The sequence below is a fragment of the Sparus aurata genome, chromosome 12 (assembly GCF_900880675.1).
Source record: "Sparus aurata chromosome 12, fSpaAur1.1, whole genome shotgun sequence".
Lineage (NCBI taxonomy): Eukaryota > Metazoa > Chordata > Actinopteri > Spariformes > Sparidae > Sparus > Sparus aurata.
The window spans coordinates 11,087,805-11,112,257 of record NC_044198.1 but is presented as its reverse complement, the minus strand read 5'-3'; the positions used below and the strand labels follow the sequence as shown (position 1 = coordinate 11,112,257).

Here is a 24,453-nt window from a genome sequence, read left to right as displayed (position 1 = left end):
GGTTTTGATGTTGCTCTGTCTCTCTCTTGGCTGCACTGACGCAATGTGATTTTTGACTTGGGGGATTTTATAAAGGGGCTTTTTATCTGGGGAACGGCATGTTAAATGTGGTTGCGTAATGACATGCAGCCTAATTAAGACTGATAGCTGCGTTTAAGGTTGGACAGGAAACACACTTGAGGTTTTCACTTAAAGCCGAGAGACAGATTGTTATTTTTTGTTGTTCATGTGCGGTGTGACGCTTGTTCTGTCTGTTCTGAAATTGGAGGAATCTGCGTGTTAATCAAGGTTCCCATGGGTGCTCGAAAACCTTGAAAGTTTTCAGAATTTGAGAAAAAAAAGTCCTTGACATTTAAAAAAAAAAGACATTACTTGGTTGGGCAAATCTGACCTTTGGCCCTTTAATGCATGTCATTCCTCATTTGTTATCACCACATTTCCTGTCTATTTTAAGCTGTACTATCAAAATAAAACTATGAAAAAGACCCAAAAATAAATAAAGTAAAATATTTTTTACTTGCGTGTATGTATGTTGTGTATTTATATTGTCTTTTTCACAGGCTACACACACTGCTCGTGTATCTCCTGCAGTTGCATCATGGTCTCACGTGTCACCTGCCTCGAGAAAGTGCAACATTCACATGTTTGCACAAGTCATTGAAGTCGTAGTTATTGTATAATGCAGGTTATGCCATCAAGTGAGAAAACTAATGTTGAGGAAAACACACACACTCTCAAAGTAAAAACAGAACCAGCCAATGCTGTAGCGGCTGGTAAAAACACTGTTGTTGTTTTTGTGTCAGCAGCTTAGATGTCGCTTAAAAGAAATGTGATACCGGTGATGAACTGAATCATTTCATCAGTATTTCATGTGTCTTTTACAGGAAAAAAGATCCAGCTGGTATGAATATGTGTGTGCCGTTATGTCCCACACTGGGACAACCAACAACCTCTGTGCCTGAAATAGCATTAGACCCAGTTTGGAACAACAACAAACGCTGCTGCTTCTTCTTTAAGATGCTGACTAAGAATATTAAAAAAGAAGAATTTAAAACAAAGGGCCATCTGCAATTGTGCACTGCTTTTTTAAAATTGAATTTGTGGCTGCGATCTGCGTGTGTTGAGCTCCTTATTTACAAAGGAGGACAGCTCATACTGTAGGCCAAGTACTGCAGTGGGATATCTGGGAGTGTGCCAGGTTTAGAAAATACATGATGATTTGATGATTTGTTTCTTCACTACACGTTTTTATTGCAGTTAACTTCAGCAGAGAAAAAGTTTGGTTTTATATACAAGTATATTATATTTATTGTATTATAAGGACTTGTTATATAACTGATCCAATAGGAGACGGGTGACCTTTTACGGGAGATGAAAAATGGAATAAGGCAATGAAAACACACAAATCATTGGCAAGAAAGAGAGGTAGGGCGCAGGGCTGCAGGTGGAGGTGGTGTTGATGAAGCTGGTGTTTCAGGAGAATATCAAAGTAAAAACAGTTTATTGTAAAAATTCAAATTTAAAGGAGACCTATTATGCTTTTTGTTCTTTTTCCCTTTCCTTCAGTGTTTTATATTCTGTAGGTTATTGTGCATGTAAAAGATCTTTAAGTTAAAAAGGTCAAAGTCTGTACCAAGAGAAGCTCTGCTCTCCCACATAAAACACTGCTCCTGAAACGCCTCGCCAGTAGTCCCGCCTTTAATTCCGTGACTTCTTGACATCACATTATGTCATGATGTCACACATGTGCATAATTTATGCCTAGTGGCTAGTTTTCATATGATGATTATTTGAGCAAAGCTGCCATTGGTGTTAGCTGTGCTAGATCAGGCGTGTGTGAGCTGACCAATCAGAGAAGACTGGGTATTCTGGAAGAGGGGGCCTTAAAGAGACAGGACCTAAAACAGAGTGTTTCAGACGGAGGTGGAAGACAGTGCTGCACTGGACAGAAGAGAAAACTGATGTGTTTATTTGAGCATAAAAGCATGTAAACCTAGCCTAGTGGTAACCCAATATAAAATTATGAACCTGAATAATATGTCTCCTGTAAGTTCATAATAACTTTCCTTTTTCCATTTTTCTGAGAATCTGATTTAGTTAACTCGTTTGTTTGTTCAACACAATTGGATATTTTTGTTGTGTGACTATCCGATGTCATTGAGATTTCTGTACAATTAAGGTAAAGTCACATTTCTTCCCACATTTAAATACACTTTGAGCCTTGTTTACGCCTGCTTTACAGGAGCGGAGATTTTTCCTTAGAAAAACAGGCCATCACAAATTGTGTGACCTTAGTATATCCAGCAGAATATATAATCAACTTTTATTGACATATCTCCCTGTGTGTGTTCTGCAATCCTCCCTTGTGTGTAGGCAATAAGATGAGAGACACTCACTGCGTGCAAACTGTGACGTTTCCCTGGTGTGTCTGCTTGATACATAACACTGCATGTTAGGGAGAATGCATCACATCCGTGCCTGGAAAAAAAAATAAAAGCAACAAAAGTCTCAGAAATCTGATTGGATGACCCTTCTGGAAACCCCAAATGACACAAGCCGCTGTACTTAACATATTAAAGAGCCTGGATAAAGAGATGGATCTTCTGTTAGTGCTGGGATTTTTCATTTACAGCAATTTAATAGAGTGGTTGCAATTTATTTTCAATGGAGGCACATTTATGTCTTGCTTTGGGGCTCTGACTCAAATTTAACAGCTGAGTATTCATCATTATATCCAAGCTTTTTGAATGTTAGGGAAAGAAAAAAAAAGGGATACGAGTAGCTGTCTTCGGTGTCACAAGTTTGACAACAGAAGTGTAATATCACGGGTCTAAATCCGTGCAAGCCCGGCTAACATGCCCATTTCTGTCAGTCTTTTTTCTCCAGTCTACTAACACGACATGACAGTGAAATGAAAATCCAGGACTTGCTGTTGGATTCATATAACGTTTTCCTGGTTGTTTTCATAGAGTGAGGGTGGAGACGCATGATGGGACCGACAGTTAAAAGATTTTGCAGTAAAGGAGACAGAGAGGAGAGGCGATTGGGAGGCACGGGGGCGGGCAGGGGGTGATGGATGAAAATGTAATGAGGTTTTGAATTTTTATTATGACGAAATTGGCTCTGTAGAAAGTAATTACACCCGTAGAACAAAGTAATATGGCAAAGTGGTTCCAGCAAATTTAACCAGGGTTTTGACTCCGGGGAGCGAGGAGACACGGCGGGCAGGGACAGGAGAGGCATGAAGCATCAGAAAAGTGAGCGAGAATATTTTCACATCTTTACTCTGTGAAATTGAGGACTTATTTCAATCAGAACAGAAATAAATGTGGATCAACAAACCAGGACTGTTGTTTAATTTGAATTTGTTTATGTCGACTTAACAAGGCAATGAAGCCCGTTTTATTCCAGTTAAAGAGAGAGACTTGAATTCAGACGTGTACGGTTGTAATTTTCTGTTTAGAAAGGATACTTGGTGTTGTGTTGGTTCTCGAGATTTTGTGAGTTCATTTTGTTTACATATTAGACTAAGTCGCAAACTTGCTACTTTTACAACTCCTAGATTAAACTCACTGTGGTATTAGGAGACGGGACAGACTGGGGCTAGCTGGTTAGCTTGCCGACTTACACAGACATCGCTGCTACAAAGACGTGTTTGACATAACATCAACACTGTTGTTTCTTCTAAAAATCTGGCCCACATCTTTCAAAAATACTTTTATAAGCTATATAAGTGCAGAGTTAAAGTTACACTACAGTTCCTTTTGCTTAACAATGGCCGCCATGCTCACACTTAAATGCTAAGACTTGGTTTAACGGTATTAGTCAGCAGAATGACTCAGTAGTTATACAACAATATCTGTCTTTGGTTAGCTAACTTATCATATCAGACCAAAAAAAGGCTAGTGAGAGCAAAATCCCTCTTAACCTGCAATGTTCGATACTTACACACACTTCAGGGAAGTTCGACAAGCTGAAAAACACAAACTAACTTCAGGAATGTGTTAGCAAACAGTTTTAAGATAATTTATCTGTCTCCAAGCTATGCTCCACCTTGTTCAGCAGCTAGTTGCTAACGTTGCCTTTCTGTGTTTGCCCTTGGGTAGCATCAGTAGCTGGGAAGGGGGGTACTGCCGGGGCTGCAGCCCCCCCTGGTGGTGTCTGCAGGGTGTAACATCACTGTAAACCTAAATGTTTGAAATAAATATACTGTATTGACCCAAATATAGGACGACCCTGATTATAAGACGACCCCTCTTTTCAAGACTGATTTTCAGAAAAAGAAATTTGTTTCTCAATAACAAACTCACATACCCTCCTGTCAATCTCTTGGAAGCGGCTGCATTTAAAAAAATATATTTGTGGAGAAGACTCCCTCACCAGGAAGCCGCTTCAGCATATTCAAACGAATAGTCGAACAACAATGGCGAGTGACAACCGTGGACGTGGAGTAAAACAGAAAGGAATATTGGATTTTTTTCACAAGTAACGTTACTGTGCCTATTTAAAAAAAACAAAAACGAATATCACCGAGGAGGAGGACAACAAAGAAGATGAAAACAGCAGTAGTGTGCGATGCGCTAGGGTACAGTAGCAGAAAAAAATACGATGACGTCACTCATTCATTCATTCAGTTGGCGTCCCCCCCTACTTAAAACATCTTCCCGCGTGCCTGGGTAGCATCCAGCAGTTTGATAGAGCTGCGAACTGCAAACTGCTGATAAACAAAAAATGGACATGGGACAATCTATGAAGTTCATATGAGGAATGTGTTAGCAAAGAGTTTTTTGCTAATGTATCCAGCAGACAAAGAGCAATATTAGCATTCTTTTGAAATCAAATTTTGGTCTACCTGATGATGCTCCTTTAAGGTCTGTTTTTGGTCTCGGCCAACCCCTGAGGGAAACACCTGGCTCTTTAGCTTCCATACGCTCCACTTTGTTCAGCAGCTAGTTGTTAACTTTTCCTGTCTGCTTGGTGATAGGGAGCATACAGCAATTTATCGGAGCTAAAAACAGCTCAGCGTGGAGAAAGTGAACCCAAAAGTAAATTTTGGGGGAAAAACAATGTGCTAAGACGTGTTTTAAATCTGTGTAGAGCAGAAGGGGATTTGCAGCTGGGTGATAATTCTCTTTGGATTTGTCACCGCTAGCGTACAGGCGGTCCTATGATCCAATTTTAATTGGAAAATATAAATGAGTTTTAAGGTTGACAAAGAGCAGGAGATTGTACCTTGTTAGAGACTTAAAAGTGATTGATTTATAAAGCAGTAGGAAATTCACGTCCACTCTGCTGAAGTATACTTACCCAAAAGGCATCGGGAAACATGGCATGTTAAAACTCGAACAGAGGTTGATCGCTGCACCAAAATGCCCTGCCAAGAATCTCGGGTGAAGGAGGTGAATTGTCCTCTCCGAGGGAGAAGGATAATGGCGTGCTGCAGTAACTTTGTATAACCATTTTATGACAGCCAGTCTCGTCAGTATGCCCTTCACACAGCTAATGCAGCATGACGCAGGCTGGGGATTGAATATAATGGAGCCACGAGTTATGCTTTACAGAGAAAAAAGGACACTCGCCCAGGTGTAGAACTGTCACACACACAAAAAAAAGTCACAAAAATAGCGGACTAGTCTTCAGGGATTACGCTGCACCACAATACTCTTTTCAATTTCGATGGCACACTTCAATGTCTTTATCAAAAGGTAAGACTCAGAGCCGGCTGGAGACGGCATGACAGACGAGAGAAGAGAAGATCAGGCAGAACATGATGAAATTACTTGTCTCTCGTGGCCTGTTTTGGTAATTTGCTCCGGCCCGATGGCTCTCATCATGTCTAATGGCTCGCAGGTTGTTTAGGGCTTTCTATGATTTATAGTGTAGAAGGAGGCGGGCTGAGTAATAGAGGAAATATACGTTGAATGTAGGAAGAGAAGGACATCTTGATCTTCACAACCAGCGCAGCGCTCTGTACCTTTAGCTTTTAAGGCTGCCGGTGTGTGAACACGAGTGTGTTTGACCTTGTATTTTCTTCAACTGCAAATGAGATAAAGGTCAAAGCAAATGATATCTGGGTATTAATAATAAAGTTCAACAAGTGGACCCCTCCAGTCTACACAGCCCCTTATTATTCTGCCCTTTTCAGGCGTCTTCCTTGTAAACCTGACATCCTCAGGTATGTGATCCTGCGAGGTATTACATGGCATTTCTGCAAGCGAAGGAATTTGCATATTTTCAAAGGAGACCTATGAATAATGTTTTAGCAGATTATCCCGCTGGAACTTGTTTGCGGAACAACATGAAATTATCCGTCTGTCTTGCCGACAAGCAGCTTTGACACGAGGGGGGAAGGGGATATTTTTTTTTTTTTTCGAAAAGCGCAATTTGACACGCCGAAAATGTCATTTCTGCTCATGCGTCTTCACTTAGGACCGTGATGTGGCGAGTTACGGTCTGCGTGTTATGGTTCCTCGTGCCTCGCGTTGTTGTTGATGCTTGCGTAAAAAATGTTCACCATAGCAGGAATCCTTTGTAAAAACAGGAGAAAGCAGAAAAATGAGAAATAAACAAATAAATAAATAAATATGGATATCTGCTAACTAGCTTCGTGTTATTCACAAGTTGGCATAGAAACCGATGAGACAGACACACACACACGCACGCACACCTGGACATCTCAGCAGGGCCATCTGTCACAGGACTGGATCTGCCAGCATTTCTCTCCTGTCCTCTGTAAACACAGTCGCCTTCTCGCCTTCACTGTCTGAACCCCACTGGCCATATTTTCCAGTCCGTGTTCACACACCCTCTGTATTTAACAGTGGAACAGTTAGACCTCATAAACTAATTGGATTGGACGGGACATTTTGTCGAGATACAGCTACCTTTTGTGCAGGACCCGACTCAGTTAAGGCGAGAGCTGAGAGATTTGTATGCAGGTCAGTGTGATCTGTAGCATACGGTGAAATAAAAAGTGCCATATCGGTGTAGATGTGGTGGCTTTTTCCCTGTGCTTTACAGGTCCAACTCGCCAAATCCTGATGCATACTGATGCTTCGGGTCGGTGGACGGCCCGACCCATCAACCAAATGCTTCAGTATCTGATGAGCTGGGAATGAGACTCAATAGTCAGCTATCTTCCAAAGTGGACCTTTACGTTTTGTTGACTCAGACCAATAATTCTTCTCTTTTGCTTTAAAAGGTTCTCTTTTTTTGGTCTAAAAATCTCAAATAGGTACGATCAAACAGAAAGCACACTCCCTCAACCCCCAACCAGCTTAAAATGAAATGAATCTTTACCCAGGATCACTGGGTAACACAATCAACAGAATAACTGTTGGCAGTGTTTATTTCTGCAAATCACGGATATGCTGAGACTTCACATTTCTTTGTGTTGCAACTTTAGGTTTCTTTAGGTCCAGTTTTCAATGACATCTTGTGACAACATTGTGCGTATGTTCTGGTTAGACTTAGCCACAAAAGTCACTAGGTTATGATTTGAAAAAATATTTAGTTTTGGCTCAAAATACCTGGTTTTGTCACCAGAAACACACCTGGAGCTGTCCTGACGTCTCGTTAAAAACACAAGTATTTTGTCTCCCAAAACTGGGCTGCAAATTGTGCATCGACTGAAAAATATCCAGTGGTGTCACGCTTACAAATGTTGAAAATCAGCGGTCCTTAGTCAAAAATATCTAGAAGTTAAAGTGCAGGCTCGAAGTGAAGTCACCCACTTGCTAGCCTTGTCGCCTGTAACTCCAAACCCCCCCAATCTGCAAGAGTTATATTTGAAACTGAACACGAGGACGAGCAAAGTGAAAACGTGTTGCAGGCACCCTAAAAGGAATGTAACATTGGAAGTGAATGAATGTGGGTCAGTGTAACACGGACACTGTCTGGGCTTTAGCCCCGAAACACCGCCACAGCTAGAGCTTGTGAGAAGTTGTCAGCAAACTCATTAGCGAAATAAGCGTAGCTGATTTCAACATGCAGCTCGGCATTACCAACACTGACAACAGATGAGTCAATATTTCCCTGCGATGCTCTGATATTCAGATGACAGTGAGTTTGAAATCCGTGAGTCACGGTGGAATCACTATTGGGATGAAAAGAGGTGACAATGGATCCACGGCTAACAACATATCAGATTCCAGTCAGAAGTGACGGCTCAGGCGGTGTTCATTCGGTGTGAGGAGGCTCTGACCTCACTCACCTGGCTTGTGTTTTGGAAAACTGACCATTTGGTTGGATTGGATGTACAGGCGTTACAACGAGTCTGTTCTATGTCTTTATTATCTCCGTGCTGAATGGCACACATCAAGCCTAATGCTCAGCTGTGCTTTTGTTGATGTCTCGGTCACATGTAAGATAAAATCAATGAAACGTGTAACTTTGAAAATGAGGTGTTTTCACAAAAACAGTCAACAGTCACAAAATGTTTAATGATTAATATTATGCAATAAATTCCCTTTGAAAGGGGAAATAGTACCGTTTGAAAACATTGTGTTTTCATTCACTGGTCACTTTTGAGTGACAGTCCTCTTCAGACTCGTGGAAGTTTATTTTTGTTCAGATGTATTTTATGCAAATTTGCACACATTTCATTTAATCTTGCCTTATTTGCATTATCAAAGCATCAGAAAACGTGACTTACAAAAAATAATTGTCTTCATGTAAGTAATGTCCTCGTTAAATTTCCGTTGATAATCTATTAGATAAACATTTTCAGCATTCTTTTTGTAAATGTATGACTTTTTTTTTTTTTTTTTTACTAATTACAGCTACGCAAATTGTGATAGATTCTGTAATCGTAATTGATACAGTTTTATTGAACGTCTAAACCTTTCACCTGCATTTTTGTCACCAATACACTCTCTGATCACGGGCCAATGACATACGGACAAAAAGCAGAGAAACTCTGCAGCAGGAGCAGGTTTGGAAAGGTGACCGCTGAGCAGAGACAGAGCAGCAACAGAGCAGGAGTTTGGAGTAATAAAGACTGAAGATGTGGCGAAACAGAAACCCCCTGTGATCGAATGATGCTATTGATAACGCATTAAACATCACCGGTAAAAAAATAACTAAAACTCTGAGTAGCATTCGAGAAGAATACATGGTACTTTTACTGAAGTATATACTGTATATAATACCGGTATGTTACTTTCTTTCTGTAAAAGCAAAACAAGAACCTGTTTCAGATTTCTCTTCAGTCAGTGTCTGCAAACTGGTGTGTATTTGATGAAGCCTTTGCCAAGTTCACATATTTAAACATGCAGCCTCAGAAAACTTGCAATACAAATTGAATGTCCTGATGTTGGTAATCAGCTGTGAAAGTTTGGTAATAGCTATGTGATTAACCATTTTAGCCAGTTATTTTCTCCCTTTATTATTTCAAGTCCCAGCAGGTTATGGGATAAAGCTCTTATATTGTGTCGAGCAACACGACCTGTGATTTCCACACTCCTGTCCTCCATTTGCGGTAGCACAGTGACACCTGGTGGTGGGGAGAAGTATCAAAAATGGCCGGCTCAGCCTCGTTTAAACAATCAGGAACAACTCACGACACTACTATTGCTTCGATGTGGCGATCCAAGCGTTGTTGTGCAGTTTGCAGTTTTCCAGCTAACAAACAAGAAGAGATAATCAGACATGAGAGCCTGAAGCGTGTTTGCCCCTCTCCTTGACTTATTGATTCCCATGGGATCAATAAAGCATCATATTATTCTTTTACTTCTCCTACAGAGCAATTTTTGTTTTGTTTTTTGCGTTTTCACTCTGAGCACAGGGAGCCGAGTAGCTGTAACTCTACCACTCTAATAGCACATTTCCATGACTGATGTTTACCTTAACTGCCTGACTAAGATATCCTAAATCTTCCAGCTCCGGTGACTTTACATTGCCTTCCTTCTCTCTGGCAGCCTCTCCAGCACCTCATCCCTCTCCTGTGATATCTAAACCCCAGCACGGTGCCAGCTGGTTGGCCGGGCTGGCGGCGGCAATCGGCACATTAGCGTCTGAATGACACAAATGCATCTGATTTTCAGAAATCTGCATTTAAAGCCTTTTCTTTGAAGTCCCACATTTTTTTTTATATCCCAGTGTTGCTCGGTTATCAGTGACTAAGGATACCATATATATAAAAGCCCAAAATTGCCTGCAGCCAATTCAAGGAGGAGAGCGAAAGGAGGCCAGAGACAAAAGATGATGTTAGAGGGATAAAAGGATGAGGGGGTGAGGGAGGAGAGAGAGGAGGTGGTAAGTGGTGGTGGTGGTGGTGCTGGGGGGTGTGTGTGTGTGTGTGGGGGGGTGCATGTGCATGATGAGTTAGCATGAGAGAGAGAGAGAGAGAGTGGGGGAGAGAAGAAAAGAGCCGGTTTTCGAGAATTGATGCCGCTGTGTTTGTATTAAAACCAGTTATAGACGTCACAGATGAGCGAGTGATGCTCAGGGATCAGCCACAAAACAAATCGCATCAGGGAATTGGCTCCTCGAATCGCTGAGGAACTGAATCGACGGTTGGAGGGGTGGTGGTGGGGGGGAAAAAAGCATCCACTGCGGTGGATATACAACTAACGAGTCTCTCTTTCCCCCTTCTCATTCTCCTCCTTCTTCTCCTCTTCTTCAACTTTTTCTACTCTGTCGCTCTCTCCCGCTCCAACATGTTCTTCTTCCAGCTCGTCATCATGTCCGGCACGGTGTTGTTGGCCTACTACATGGAGTGCACGGACCTGTTCAGCGTGCACGTGCAGGGCTTCTTCTGTAACGACGCCGAGCTGATGAAGCCGTACCCCGGCACGGAGGAGTCCAGCTTCGTCCCCCCGCTCATCCTGTACTGCGTGGTGGCTGCTGCTCCCACGGCTATCGTGAGTAAAAAAAAAAAAAGAAAAGAAAAGGCAAAGAAAAAGCTGTTTTATTTGTTATTTCACCGCAGCGTTTAAAACCGGCGGCTTCTTAGGGTTTCATGGCACACGCTGGAGAGTGCAGCGACAATCAGATGGGACATGGATGTGTTTTGGTGTTTTGGTTCTGTCTCAACCTTTTCTTCTTTCCTTTTTTTTTTTTCCTTTTTTATTTTTAGAAACCCTAACCCCTTGAACCAGCAAAAATCCCCCGAACCTTCAGTGTTGATTCATATATAACATTTAAGTAACGCTCGATAAATAGGCCATCTTTGCAGAAAAAGACGTTCAGCCAGACATCTTATCCGTCTGTGACCTGCTGCAGCCGTCCCTCCATCCCTGCCAAATTTCACTTCCTCTGCCAAAATATGGGAGGAAATGTCTCGGTTAACCGCCTGCCAGTGGACCCTTTTCCTATTTCCATGGGTCAGCTGATAAGTTTGGTGCCTATTTTCACAGACTGAACTTTTTAGCTCCGTAGTTTGAACTCCGTGCGGTATCTCCTGGACTTGCTGTTTGCTGTTTGGCACCACGGAACGTCCTGCTAGATGCTCCGGCGCCGTGTAAAAGTCATGCCGCATAAGGAGCAGCGCGTCTGCGCTGTGTATTGTAAAAAAAAATATATTTTCTAGACTTTGCTGTGATTTGTTATCTGTGTAGATATCCGGTTGTGTGTTGTTTAACCATTCATCCTCCATTCAGTCAGACGGGCAGAATGAAAGGGACTCAGGAGGTCAGGTTGCATTTGAGTGCTGCGGATTTAAACTAGCATTATGTCACCTTCTCCTTTCACAGTTGTTGCTCAAGGGGAACTTTGCAGATTTTCACCGGTTTCGTGTATCTACAATGTTGGTGGTTAAATGCAACTGAACAACGGTGAATTTCTCTCTATTCTGCAGGGGAAAACCTCCCAGTTAATGGCAAACACATCATCTGGTGGATTTAAAGGCTGTTGTATACGTCAGTGTTTTGTGTGCCCACATCCATGGACATGACGTGCACGCTCGTCTCACCTATCTCTGATCAAAACATCTAAACTAGACAGTGCCGATAAACTATAAACCACGATTCTGTTGCTGCACTGCCCTTTTATTGCCTAAATTTGTTTTGTTGTCCTATTAAATTAGTTATAATTGTCGCGTGGCGTTTAGCTGCGCGGACAGATTGTGCACTAGAAGTGGCGCCATATTGTCGCTGCACTGTGGAAAAAAAATCAGATCAGCGACCGCCGATCAAATATGAACCGCAGTGTTTTCCAACTTCCAATCTCAAAGCGGCCCATCTGCTCGGAAACACATGGACGCCCGCTGCAAACAGGCGTTTCAAAGGCAAGTCTGTGAACTTCACAAGCGACTGCAGCAGCTGATTCAACAGTTAGGAGCACTTTAAAAGAGACAGGAGGTGTGGGCTCGGAACGCATACTCTTGAAGACTTCTGTCGAGCACGGATCGACTGAGTGAAAGTGGAAATGACTACAAAAGAACACTATAAAGTAAAAAGTGATGAAGAGATGGTTCACTATGTGCGCTGCCATGCTGCTGTGATGTCATCTGGGTTATTGTCGGTTGGTGGATCTTGCTTCCGACTTGGATGACTGTTACATTGCACTTTTACGTGAAGGGAGTTCCGAGTGCGGTGGAATGCAGCATTATTCACCCATCAGCGGGAGTCACTGGTCCTGGTTTCTACAGTTTTTTTTTTGTTTTTTAACCTTATTGCTTGGACAGGAAACAGGATGAGAGAGAGGGGGAATGACACACAGCAAAGGGACCCAGGCCGGGAGTCGAACCCGGGTCCTCTGCAGCACATGTACATGGGACGCCCGCTCTACCCACTGAGCTAAAGGGCGCCCCGTGAAATACTTTTTAAAATAAAAAAAATGCATCCGAAATACATACAGCGCACTAAAACGTGTGCAAGTTTTGAGTTTTTTAAAGACCAGACAAAATATACTCAAATCCACAATTGTGCATACTAAATGCCAGTTTTGGGACAAAACAGACAGAGCTTTGGATACGCTGACGCCAAATATCGTCATTTTTATTGAAACATGCAACACACTGATATGATGGGACACATGAACATGGCCAGGTTGCAGTCAGTGTCTGTGATAAAGAGGCACTGAGGTAAGACTCATCTCAATTAGTATCTACGTCTGTGAAACAGACTCCACAATGCACTGAATAAATACATTCTTCCCGCATTTTACCCTTCGAGGGGTATTCTGTATTCTTCAGTTAGTCCAGTGTTTTTCAATCCGTTCCTTGAGGCCCCTGCCCTGCAAGTTTTAGGTGTTTCCCTGCCCTGACGCACCCGATTCAAATGATCAGCTCATCGTCAAGCCCTGCTGAGGCCTGATAACGAGACATTCATTTGAATCAGGTGTGTTGGAGCAGGGAAACCTCTAAAAACATGCAGGAAAAAAACACGAGTGGTGTTGCGAGTTACTCTGGACACCATTCTTACACAGTGCAATACACAAAGGGAATGAAGGGGTGTTCAAAGTTGGCCAAGAAAACACGTAATTGTCCGTGACATTCATAAGTAGTTTGATTGGCTTCTAATTTTGCGACTACTGAATAATTTCCTGTTAGTTTATAATAATCAGCGATGTTGCTTTTTTGTGTGTGGTTGCTGCTAAAAGAATATCCTGCAAACCTAAGTATGTGGCACATTGCAGTTTTTACAGTAGTGTGGATTTGGTGAGGAACAAGCTTCAACAGACCATTTTCATCACAGATGTCACACTCCATTCATTTTGACACGTGGCTTCAGGAAAAGCAAGGATGTAATTAATTAATAAATACAGTTAACGATGGCTCTGTCATTTAAGTGCATCCGTCAGTCATGTTAATGAGGCAGCTCATGCAGAGTGCATCCCTAGTGAATGTTATTGAGTACACCTGCCATTTACCTGCTACATTATAGAATAATTTTAATGAAAAGGGTCTATAGGAGCACTTTGTACCCAAAAAAGATCAGACTTATTAATTTGTAAAGCTGATTGACAGTTGCACATGAATGTAGGGCAAGGGCTGCATCGCTGATTTGAGCGCTTCACACAGGAGTCGCCACATCCGGCCACCAGATGTCAGAGTTGCTCCACGCTTGTTCACGCTTGCCGCACACTCCACCAGGCACCATATGTCTCGGGGCCCCTCTGGGTCACTTCATTATTAAACCCATGTCAGATATACTCTGAACGCCTCCTGCAGACTTGTTTGCATGTGTCTGTTTAATTTCATAATTCATTTTTTCACGTTCAAAACGGACCATATGTGAAGGACTACAGATACAATCTGCTTCACGGTCGGAGGCTTCGGTGTGTTTCAATTATGGAGTGCATGAATCTGAATGTGGCCGCTAGTCGTGCATCAGATCAGTGCAGACATGATGATAGTTGTAAACGGGTTTTCGACAATCATCCATTCCACACGTCAATCCTCTTGGGAGAAAATGTGACATAGTAACAGATAACTAAACATACTGTATTGTGAAGCTTCACGCTGTAAATGCAGTTTAATGACTAAAAGACTACTGCTTACCTTAGATTGCTCTCATTGTGATTACCATTATCATAAGCTCACATCCAACACTGTCGGATGTGTAAGTGTTTAGCAAAAATAAACAATGATATACAATTATTTGCATTTTGAGTACAAGCATGTAGCACATGCTGAGATAATATTACCTTGTATGGAAGCTGGATTATCTTGCTTCAAACTGCGCAACTACTTGCAGCTGTGGGTTTGATTTAGGTGTAATGACCAGCACGAGAAGCGAGGCATCATTTGAAAACAACAATGGCAGCTTCTTAAAGAGGCGTAGCTGCTCTAGCATCTGTCATATCAGCCCTGTAGAGTATATTTGATTAAGCGTTGAATCTTTTCTCGATGGAACAGATGTTTTTGCTCTTCTCCCAACTGGCCTTGGTAAAAGTCTGATTAACCAGCAGCCTCCGCTGGTGGGAGCATTCCCCTACTCTTCGTCTTGGTTCATCTTGATTGGTTAAAGTTAGGACGTGATAGACAGACGGTTCATCCAATCATCTACCAAGTATTTTTTGAGTGCCTGCCCTTTTCCAAACAGATACCAAAAAATACCTCGCTGATGTGTAACAGACCATCTGGCACATCTGGTTAGTGTCAATCAGGCATTTTGACCAGAACATAATACAATTGTTGGTGATCTGTGTGAGCCAACCAGAACTACACAGCTAAATCTGTCTCTTCCAATCACTCATCATTTCCCAGTCCTTCCTCATTAGTCATGCTGTGTATTCTTGCAGTGTAAGATATGGCCAGAGTTTTAGTTTTGAAAAATTCCAAAATGAGCTAACATTATCAAGTATTACTCTCTTTTACCAAGCTTAATTGCCTTGTTAACTCATCGCAAAACACACTTTATTCAAACTCGACTTAAACTAAATAAAAGGTACTGATAGAGCCCTAGGTTTGATCAAAATAAATCCTCACTCCAGAGAATAAGATGTGAAAATATTCACGGTGCGGGCAGACTCTCGTAGGCTAATAGGGTCACGTAGCCCCAAAGCCAACTGAGCTACTTGCAAGTCCAGTATAGTGAGCAGCAGCGACAGTTAACATTTACATTCAGGGCATTTAGCAGACGCTTTTGTACAAACCGATTTAGAGTAATTCATACATTCATACACTGATGGTAGTGGCTGCAAGGTGCGACCAGCACATCAGGAGCAGTTTGGGGTTCAGTTTTTTGCAGACCAGGGGAATTGAACTAGAGACCTTCCTATAGCAAGACACTGGCTCTACCCCTGATCCACAGCTGCCTTCAGTAAGCAGTTATGTTGCCTCCCATAGTTTTGGGGTTACCTTTAAATGTTGGTCATTTCTTACAAATGACACATTTAAATAATCTAATTAGTTTTTTTAAAAGTGCAATATATAAGAATTTTACCAGCTAACACCGGCCCTTCCTGTTGAGTACACCTCTGTGCCTAATTATATGAGAGTTCGATGGTACAGCTCAGGCATCTGGCGGTGGACTGAAAGGACTGCTAACTGCATGGCAAACTGAGCTAACAAGTTAATGGCAGCTATAGTTAGCAGCACTAAGCAGGTACTCTGAGGATATGCTGCCCTGTATATGACAGCTGGCTGATTCCTACATATCAAGTCATACATGAAATATCAGTATTTCACAATGCGAGGATTACCTGACATACACTTTTTAAAACAGTTAAACATTGTAAAGATGTCAATCTCAGAGACTGACAGGTCAAGGTTATCAAATTAGCCCTGGCAGACACTTGAACTGCGCACAGGGACATCTTCCTTTTTTATCCCAGTTCCAAGAGGCACTTAATCAGGGATGTGATTGTTAAAGATGTCTGCTTCCTGGACACACGCCACCCATTTATCTGTAATGAGATATTACTGTTCTGCTCCTCCGCTTTTTTATGTTTATTGTCCGGGACATTTCATTATTTGCTCTCGGCTCCAAACACTGAGTGCATTATAAGCAGTGTGTTAGGCCGAAGTTAGATCTGAATTATTGTCTCTTTTATCGTAAGAATAAAATGCTTCCTGTAGCTCGTATTTTCTCCCTGTAGCTAATTGGTGTGCAGATGCATCAGCAGTCGTCAGTGTTACACACCTGTACACGCGCGCGCGCACACACACACACACACACACACACTCCCTGACACACGCAATAAAATGAATTGGTTCAAAATCTGGAAGAGTGCTCTGATTGGCCAGGAAATGTGACAGACGATATTATTTACAGCTGATTTGGTTAGAGTGCATCTGTGAGCACTTTTGACTTTTCTGCACTGCTTACTTCACAGAAAAAAAGAATTAAAGCTGCCAGCAGCACTGAGCGGGCTCTTGCACCCTCCTGCACATCGGGGTGTGCAGCGGCTGACACGGCTCTGAATTTTTACGTGTTTCGGGAGCCGCACAAAGGAATTATATGTCACTTCCTGTGTTTATCATGTAGACATTATATATATTGTATGTCGACTATAAACCACACTGGGACATTTCACGTAAATTATTGTCACACAAGGCTAACTTCCTGTTGCCCAGTGTTGCCACATTGACTTTGACTGAATACTTCCTGTTTCATGCTTACCAGTTTTCGCACATCTAGTCAAAAAAGGTCGCAGTGACATCATATATATTTATCCATACAGATTGATCGGGTGTGAGTTGCTGTGTTTTGGAGATATCGTCTGTAGAGACGTCACCCTTTTCTTTAATATAATGGAAACTCAACAGTAAACTCATCAGCTTCAACAGAAACTCTTCCCAGGTGTCTTCCCGAACCTTATTGTGAGCAGTTTCATAGAGGAGCTATTTTCTAAATCCACCAACCGTATCATTGGCGCAAAAGAAAGTGTGCATCTACACATTGAGGAAAAGAACACGAATGGCTTTCTCCTGCTCTGCTGCTGCTAGCTTAGTTAGCGTAGCCTGCTAGCCTCTCGTCCAGGAGTAGATGCACCCTTCCCTCTCTAACGATACGGTTGGCGGTTGTAGATGGATATATAACACAACAGACAAGAGGAAAACTATGTAGGTTTATTTGGGGGTGAACTGTCCCTTCAAAGCTTAAATCTTTTCTTCCTACCATTCATTTCTTCCACCTTATTTTTCAGTGTGATTATGTCCTTTTTTCTCTTATGGTTGGAAAATTTTAGTTTTTTGTGAGTAGTTTTACATAAAACCCATTAAAGTCTAATGAGACGAACCGTGTCATCCTTTATCCTGCTTGTCCCTGATCTCACACCCCTCCTCAAAGAGGGCTGTGTCAGCAAGTTTAACACTGCCGGACGTTTCCCATATTTGCATTCCCTTCATTTCTTTCTCATTCGCCTACATTTGGCCTTTGTATTTCACAGTCTCTTCACCCGTCTGTACACCACCCCAAACTTTTTTTAATTGTGACCTTTGAGAGTGCTGCGTCAGGTGCTTGAGTTGTGCTCAACGCCGTATATATCCATCGCCGCACGCGTCATAAACCATAGGAGCAGCCAATCAGAATTAATGATGACATGACTGGGATTTTGGCCAATTAGCAAAGAGGCAGTAATTTATGCAGAATGTTCCACATGGCGGGACCAATGGGAGGCTGTGGAGGTTAGATGGGTCGTACTCGTTGCAACGCTCTATAAACCCGTTCAGCCGTGGACAGGCGTCAGGAAGTCAGTCCTTCACCCTTCGGAGCCGAGATCATGATAGCAGGGTGTTGTTCATGTCAAGTGTGGATCCAACAGAAACAGGTAGCGACTAATCTTTCATACCGAGCAGTTTCCCCCATCAGTGCCTGACTGTACAAGTTTCTCTTCAGGCAGAGAGATATCACAGAAGAAGACTTGTGCCACCAGTGCGTTTTTCCATACCAATTTTGTCCCTTAATGGCTAATTTCACTTCCTTTTAATTTGTTCCTTGGTAGAAATTCTGAAAAAAAATCAGCTCATTAAAAAGGCATTAAAGGACCGTTAATTAATTCCTTTTTTTTTTTTCAGTTCGGGCAGCAAAACTTTAAACAAAATAACTTTAAGAATTCTCAAAGTGAACGCGTAAAAGTCAGCAAACAGTCCACAAATTTACACCTCCAGCAGACACTAAGCAACTTTAGTATTCATTTGGAGCTGTGTGTCTGGCCACTTAATGAGTGTAAGTCTAATTTCTTTCTCTTTTTGGCTCTTTTTTACGCTCCTCTGGGAAATATCTGGTCCTTAAGCTGCTAAATGCTCCAATGTTCCCAAGCTAGTCGCCAACTTTGTCAGGGTTATCATTCATTCATCATTCATTGCAGGATTGTGAGCGTGAAGTGGTTGATGAGAACGTACTCAGGAAGTCCTGTGTTTTTTTGCTCCAATGATGGGTGTATCATCCTGTTACTCTAAGGTGTGGTGGTGTTCACTACTTACCAGCTTCTCCCTCAATGCCCTGAGTCATCAGTGACCAGTCAGAAACTCAACAGTTTTAACAACTGAATTGATTTTATGTGTTGGTTGATGTGAGACGTTGCCTTTTTTTTCTAGAGACCTGTGATAAGAATATTTTATCATGTCTCCATATCTGCACTTAAAACAGGTTGGAAAAGGGCAGGTACTCTAAAAAACATAGTCGGCAGGTGATTGGTTGAACCATCTGTCCATCCAAATCAACGCTACCATCACTTGGCAATCAAACAAATCACATTTTCAACCGAGAAAAGACTTTCATGCAGATCTTTAATTAAACATACGTCCAGTTCTGATGTAGCGGATGCTAGCAGAATCTATGCTAACCTTTTCAGGAGCCGCTATTTTTGTTTTCAAACCAGCAGTCATCTCTCTCAAGATGGATTTACAAGATATTACAAGATATCACTAGGTAATCAGGCTGCGTGTTTGATTATATTCTCATCGGGCATCTCTACTTTTGGCTGTATGATAAACAGCACCACGAATCATTTATGGTTTTCCACTGGACACATTTAATGTGTGTGTTTAAAAATGTAGGTGAGGTGAACATCTACAAAAAAAGTTACTCCTAATTACTCTGTGCAGTTACCATCTGTCATTTTAATGTCACAGAACCAGTATTTTATTGACTTTTCAAGGGTACTGCGGACCAGCGCGCCCATAAATCTGTTGCGCCTGTGGATGGGTCAGCCTTATTAAGACAGCAGAGGAACCAGAACTCTGTTCTTTTCATTTCATTTCAGGCAAATTACTCTAAAGAATTTAGCACCCTGAGAAAGATTTCCATGTCCTGTTTGTTGTTCAACCTTTTCATTTTCTGCTCAGACACCCCGCCCTGTCAATTGAATGCCAAGTTTGTTCCTCGGTTTTCTGACATGGCACATTTGGAGATAGTTGTTTTCAGTCAGCTCTGTGCAGTTCTCACAAGTTTGTATTTTGGAGAGTGGAGGTTACATGACTTGAAATAAGACGATCAGTCAACGGTGTCTAACCTTTTTAGTGCTGAGGAGGACTGTAGTGAGAGGAAAACTTCAAGGCAATTACTAGTTGCTTGAAAATGTGAAAGTCATTATTTTGGAGTAGTATCAGGAAATGACTCACTGATCAGCAGTGTTTCAGGGACCTGAATGGACATGATTTTGTAATTACAAGTTATATTGAAGCTCCTGTAGTGTAGAATGTAAGATTTCCATCTCTTTTTCGCCTACTGCAAGTGTTATATACAGTAAACTCTGTATTAAGTATGAAGATGCTCAATCCACTAAGAAGCCCATATTCATGAACTGTGCCTTCAAACAAGCTGTCAGGACTCCCTTAAGACAGTGATGTCACAACTATACAGTCACAGCCCCCAGCCATATTCACATGGCGGCCATTTTCCTATGACATGACGCGCAGTGTGGACACATGGAGATCAGACAAATTGTTTTAATTTCACTGCTCTCTGGTTGATCAGTGACTGAAAAGATAAATGGATGGTGAAAACCCAAGGACATCAGGCCATATTTAAGGAAATACAACTTATTTGATAACCGATTAGCTTTCATGAGACAGCAGCTGACTTTAGCTTTCAACCACTCCTTGCTAACATTACTGTTTGGTAGTGTAACAGGATACAATAGGAAAGGAGCACATTCATTCTTAAATATCAATGCACACCTTGGAAACATTTATGGTAATGTTAGCCAGGAAGTGGTTGGTTTCTTATGGTAGCTAAATGGGTTATCAAATATGTTGTTGTACCTTGAAATATGGCCAGATGCAGATTTTGGAAATTGGTGAAATGGTAACATATTGTCGGATTCCCAGCATTTATACAACAGCAGCCTAACATTATCCCAGAACTCAAGCTTCCCTACCTGAGAATGAGGTCAAAGCAAAATGGCTGCCATTTGAATATGTTATATATCATGGCTGAGGTTGTCACATGCCTGTGACAGCTGACAAATCAGAGCAGACTGTGTTTTTTTCGGGAGGGGGCCGAGACAGGGGTTAAACGGTGGAGGGTGAATAGAGGTGCTGCAACAATGGATGGTTAAGTAAAAAAAAAATCATGTTTTTTTTCTTTATACATTGAAACATGTAAAGATTTTTTTAGTCAAGACCTTAAATAAAAGTATGAACATGAAAATGAGCATAATATGGGACCTTTAAAGGTTTACCAGAAGATGTCAGTCACTGGAGACGAGGGCATATCTGCGCTGTCTTCATGGCAGAACTGTATTTCAGATGTTGCATGTGTCATATGTTTAGTTTGTGGATTCCTTGCATACGCACGACTTTGATCAAGCATTACGCACATGATGCTGAAAGAGACCCATGAATAATTTTGTCTACACTGAGATCATGAATTTTTCCTTTAAAACAACCCAAGATTCATGGACTTAAGTAAAATTTTGTCTGTTAAGTGTGAATTTTGATTTGTCACGACTGTACAGCCAAACACCCTACACGATGCAAGCTGCCTGCCTTCTATAGATACAGTCTATTTGAAGATAAAGATGTTTTATTCGGTGATGCTGCCTTTGAAGGCTGATGTTTCCAAGTCATTATGCATCGGAGGATATATTCTGTCGTGATGCATTTGACGATAGATTGATTTGGTATTGGCATGCTGTATGCCAGCCATCATCGGGTGGAAAAACATGTTTGAAAACATGAATTCAGCCTCCTTCATGCTGACTAATCCAGGCTGGGCTGAATCCAGGGAAGAGCTTTGAAACATTCACACGGGCTTCATGTGACCGCTGTCAGTCCGTCTTTGTTCTTTGTTTTACGAGTCTCCCAACTTCGACAACAGAATCTGTTGCTCTCGCCGCTCGTAGACACAAAGAATGAAATAGATTAGAGTTGCCTTCCCGAAAAAAAAAAAAAACATGTCGATGATAAAAAGGCATTCGTGAGGGATCGAGGAAAATACAGGACTTTTGTTACCTGTCCTGGGGCTCAAAGCAAACAGCTTTTATCAACACAAAAACACACGCGTATACACCTAAGGCAAAAAACCACATGTGTACACACACACACACACACACACACACACACACATCCATGCACACAGTGCCACTCGGAAACACACACATATTTTTGAGCCAGCCTGCGTCACCCAAGGCAGCCCGCAACGAGTCTCATTTAGTGTGTCCAGCAGCAGTTTTTCCATTAGACCTGATGTAATGCCCACAATATAATGGACCTGAAGAAAGGCTGCATTAAGACACAGTGGTTTATGAACACTGGCCAGACAGGGCCAAAATGTTCCTCTGCCGCATAATGGGATGCCTAACTTGATATTTTATTTTCTGTCTTGTGCGTGTGTGTGTGCTTTTTTTTAATGCTTTTTCACTTTCTATTTCCCTCTGTATCACTCTAAATCTGCTCCTCCTGCTGTGTTTCCTGCGTTCGCGTGTGCAGATTTTCATCGGCGAGGTGTCCATGTACGTGATGAAGTCGACGCGGGAAGCTCTCCTGGCCCAGGAGAAAACCATCGTGACAGGAGACTGTTGTTACCTCAACCCCCTTGTCCGTCGCATCATACGCTTCATAGGTAAGACTTTTTTTTTTTCCAAGCCAAATAGTCAAAACTAGCAGCCGAGCCGAGCAGCTGACAACTCGGAGATGAACGCTGTCGCGAGCAAGCACGCTCACACGTCAGGAACGTGTGTGCCTGTCCTTTCACGTGTAAACTGGGGTGCAAAATTCAGGCTTTTGTGATTTTGGCCAGAGCCCTTTAAATGTCAAGTTTGAAGCAACTTTTTCTCAGTGGGTATAGGACTCAAGATATCCACTGGCCAAGCATGTATGAATGATACATCGACTTTTGGTGTCATACAAACATTATGTTCAGTACATTTCACTGGCATTTCGGACCTTGATTAACGGTTTAGCAAATGCTCTAAAAACTGATTTAAACAGAAGTCTGGAGAGCTTTGTTGTAAACTTTAATTTCATAACAAGATATTAACACTTGGTCCTAGTGGGAACAACTCAAATGAAACAATATAAGCATCATTCAAACTGGCATTTCCAGTTAAGGAGACAGTTGCGAGAGTTTTGTGGTCACAACAAATTGCGACTGCATACGTCACCCACTGGCCTGGAGATATTTGGTTTCTCGTCGACACCATGCGGGACATTCCCGTGAAATCCGCTCAGTGTTTGCGCGGCGCATAACCTCAGTGCAGCTTCACCGGACCAAGAGAACACAAATTAGGCATTGTTTTGATGATTTAAACCATTTCCGTCCTGTTCGGTGCAGAGATTCATACGCACTGACTTTGTTTTGTTTTTATGTTTTTTAGTAGCTTAGTGATCACATCATCATTCGCTGCGTATGCGTATGCACCTCAGCGATCACATCACCTTTCACAATGCAGTGAGAATGAAGCGCTTCAGTGGCTTCCAGTTCACTCTTTATTCAGATTCTGTTCAATTTAAGTTTCGTCTCCGGCTCTTACATTTAGCACAGAACCATACAAGCAGCTATAACAGCTCAGTATGCCACGCATCTGCCACATCAGGATTCCCTCTGGTCTTACAGTAAAGCGTTTACCCAGGGAGCAACATGCTGTACATCCCGGCTAAGCTGACAGTTGAATGTGGGTGCTGTCAGTCACCTGTGAGGGGAGCTCCGATGCAAAAAGCGGCCAGTAAACCTGATGATTCAGAGGATGAGGATTTTGTTTGTTCATGTTATAAAACACCTCCAGCGCCCTGTTAAAAAAAAACAAAAAAACAAAAAAAACTGCCACAGTACTAATTTATCCTACAAAAAGGAAAAAGAGGGGCAGCCCCAACAGAGAGCACAAGCAACATGGATGAAGAAGGATGAAACGAGAGAGACTTTGGAAATGAGGTTAAGAAGGTCGACCAGCCTGCAGTTGTCGCTGTTCAAGCATTTTAATTAGGATTTCAAAACTGGATTTATCAAAAGAACCCAGAGCAATAGACCAAAGAATATGTTTTATAAATGATCCTGAGTTTTGGCAATGGTTTATTCCGACCAATTACTCTCACACTTACTCTACTTTTCTTATATTTTCATCTCCCCCTTGCCTCTCTAAAAAACAGAGGACGAGCGCCCTCCTCTGCCTCTGTACACCGGCCTCCACTGGTGTTGACGCTAGCAGCTGTGAAGCCGTGAAGCGTGGTGACTGGGAATGTGATCCGTGGAGCAAATTTGACACATTGGCTGCTTTTCTGAGGCGCTGATGCTCGTTGACGCTGGGAAATGGTGAACTAGGACAGCGGTGTAGCATAATGTGGAGATGATGACCAGATTATGCCTGTGTGTGTGTTTTCCTCAAGTGTAGTTGGGAGGCAATTGACTTGGCTTATATGATCCAATGACCGCTTTTAGGAGCACATCGTTGCAAACACCTCCCCAACACTAAAGTATGTTACAGTATCTGTTACATACTTTAGTGTTGGGGCTGAAGACTTCTTCAAATATTGTCAATCACAATGTGGCCAAATGCAATATCCACATCTCTGGAGCTGCAGTGTTTGATAATGGGAAACTGTGTCACCATATGAATGAAGCATTGTGGTGCTAGAGATGTTCTGGGCCATAAATCATATTCTCCAGGTGTAAGGGAACATGC

At 42.1% G+C, this 24,453-nt stretch overlaps 1 protein-coding gene across 2 annotated transcripts in view; it reads left to right on the top strand.

Moving 5' to 3' along the window:
- plppr1 (phospholipid phosphatase related 1) overlaps positions 1 to 24,453 on the top strand; it is a 64,981-nt gene that overhangs the window by 25,617 nt on the left and 14,911 nt on the right. For both annotated transcript variants that reach the window (XM_030436422.1, XM_030436423.1), the window contains exons 3-4: positions 10,674 to 10,862; positions 22,265 to 22,397. In XM_030436422.1, the coding sequence (XP_030292282.1) occupies positions 10,674 to 10,862; positions 22,265 to 22,397 (322 nt within the window). The remainder of the gene's footprint in view (positions 1 to 10,673; positions 10,863 to 22,264; positions 22,398 to 24,453) is intronic.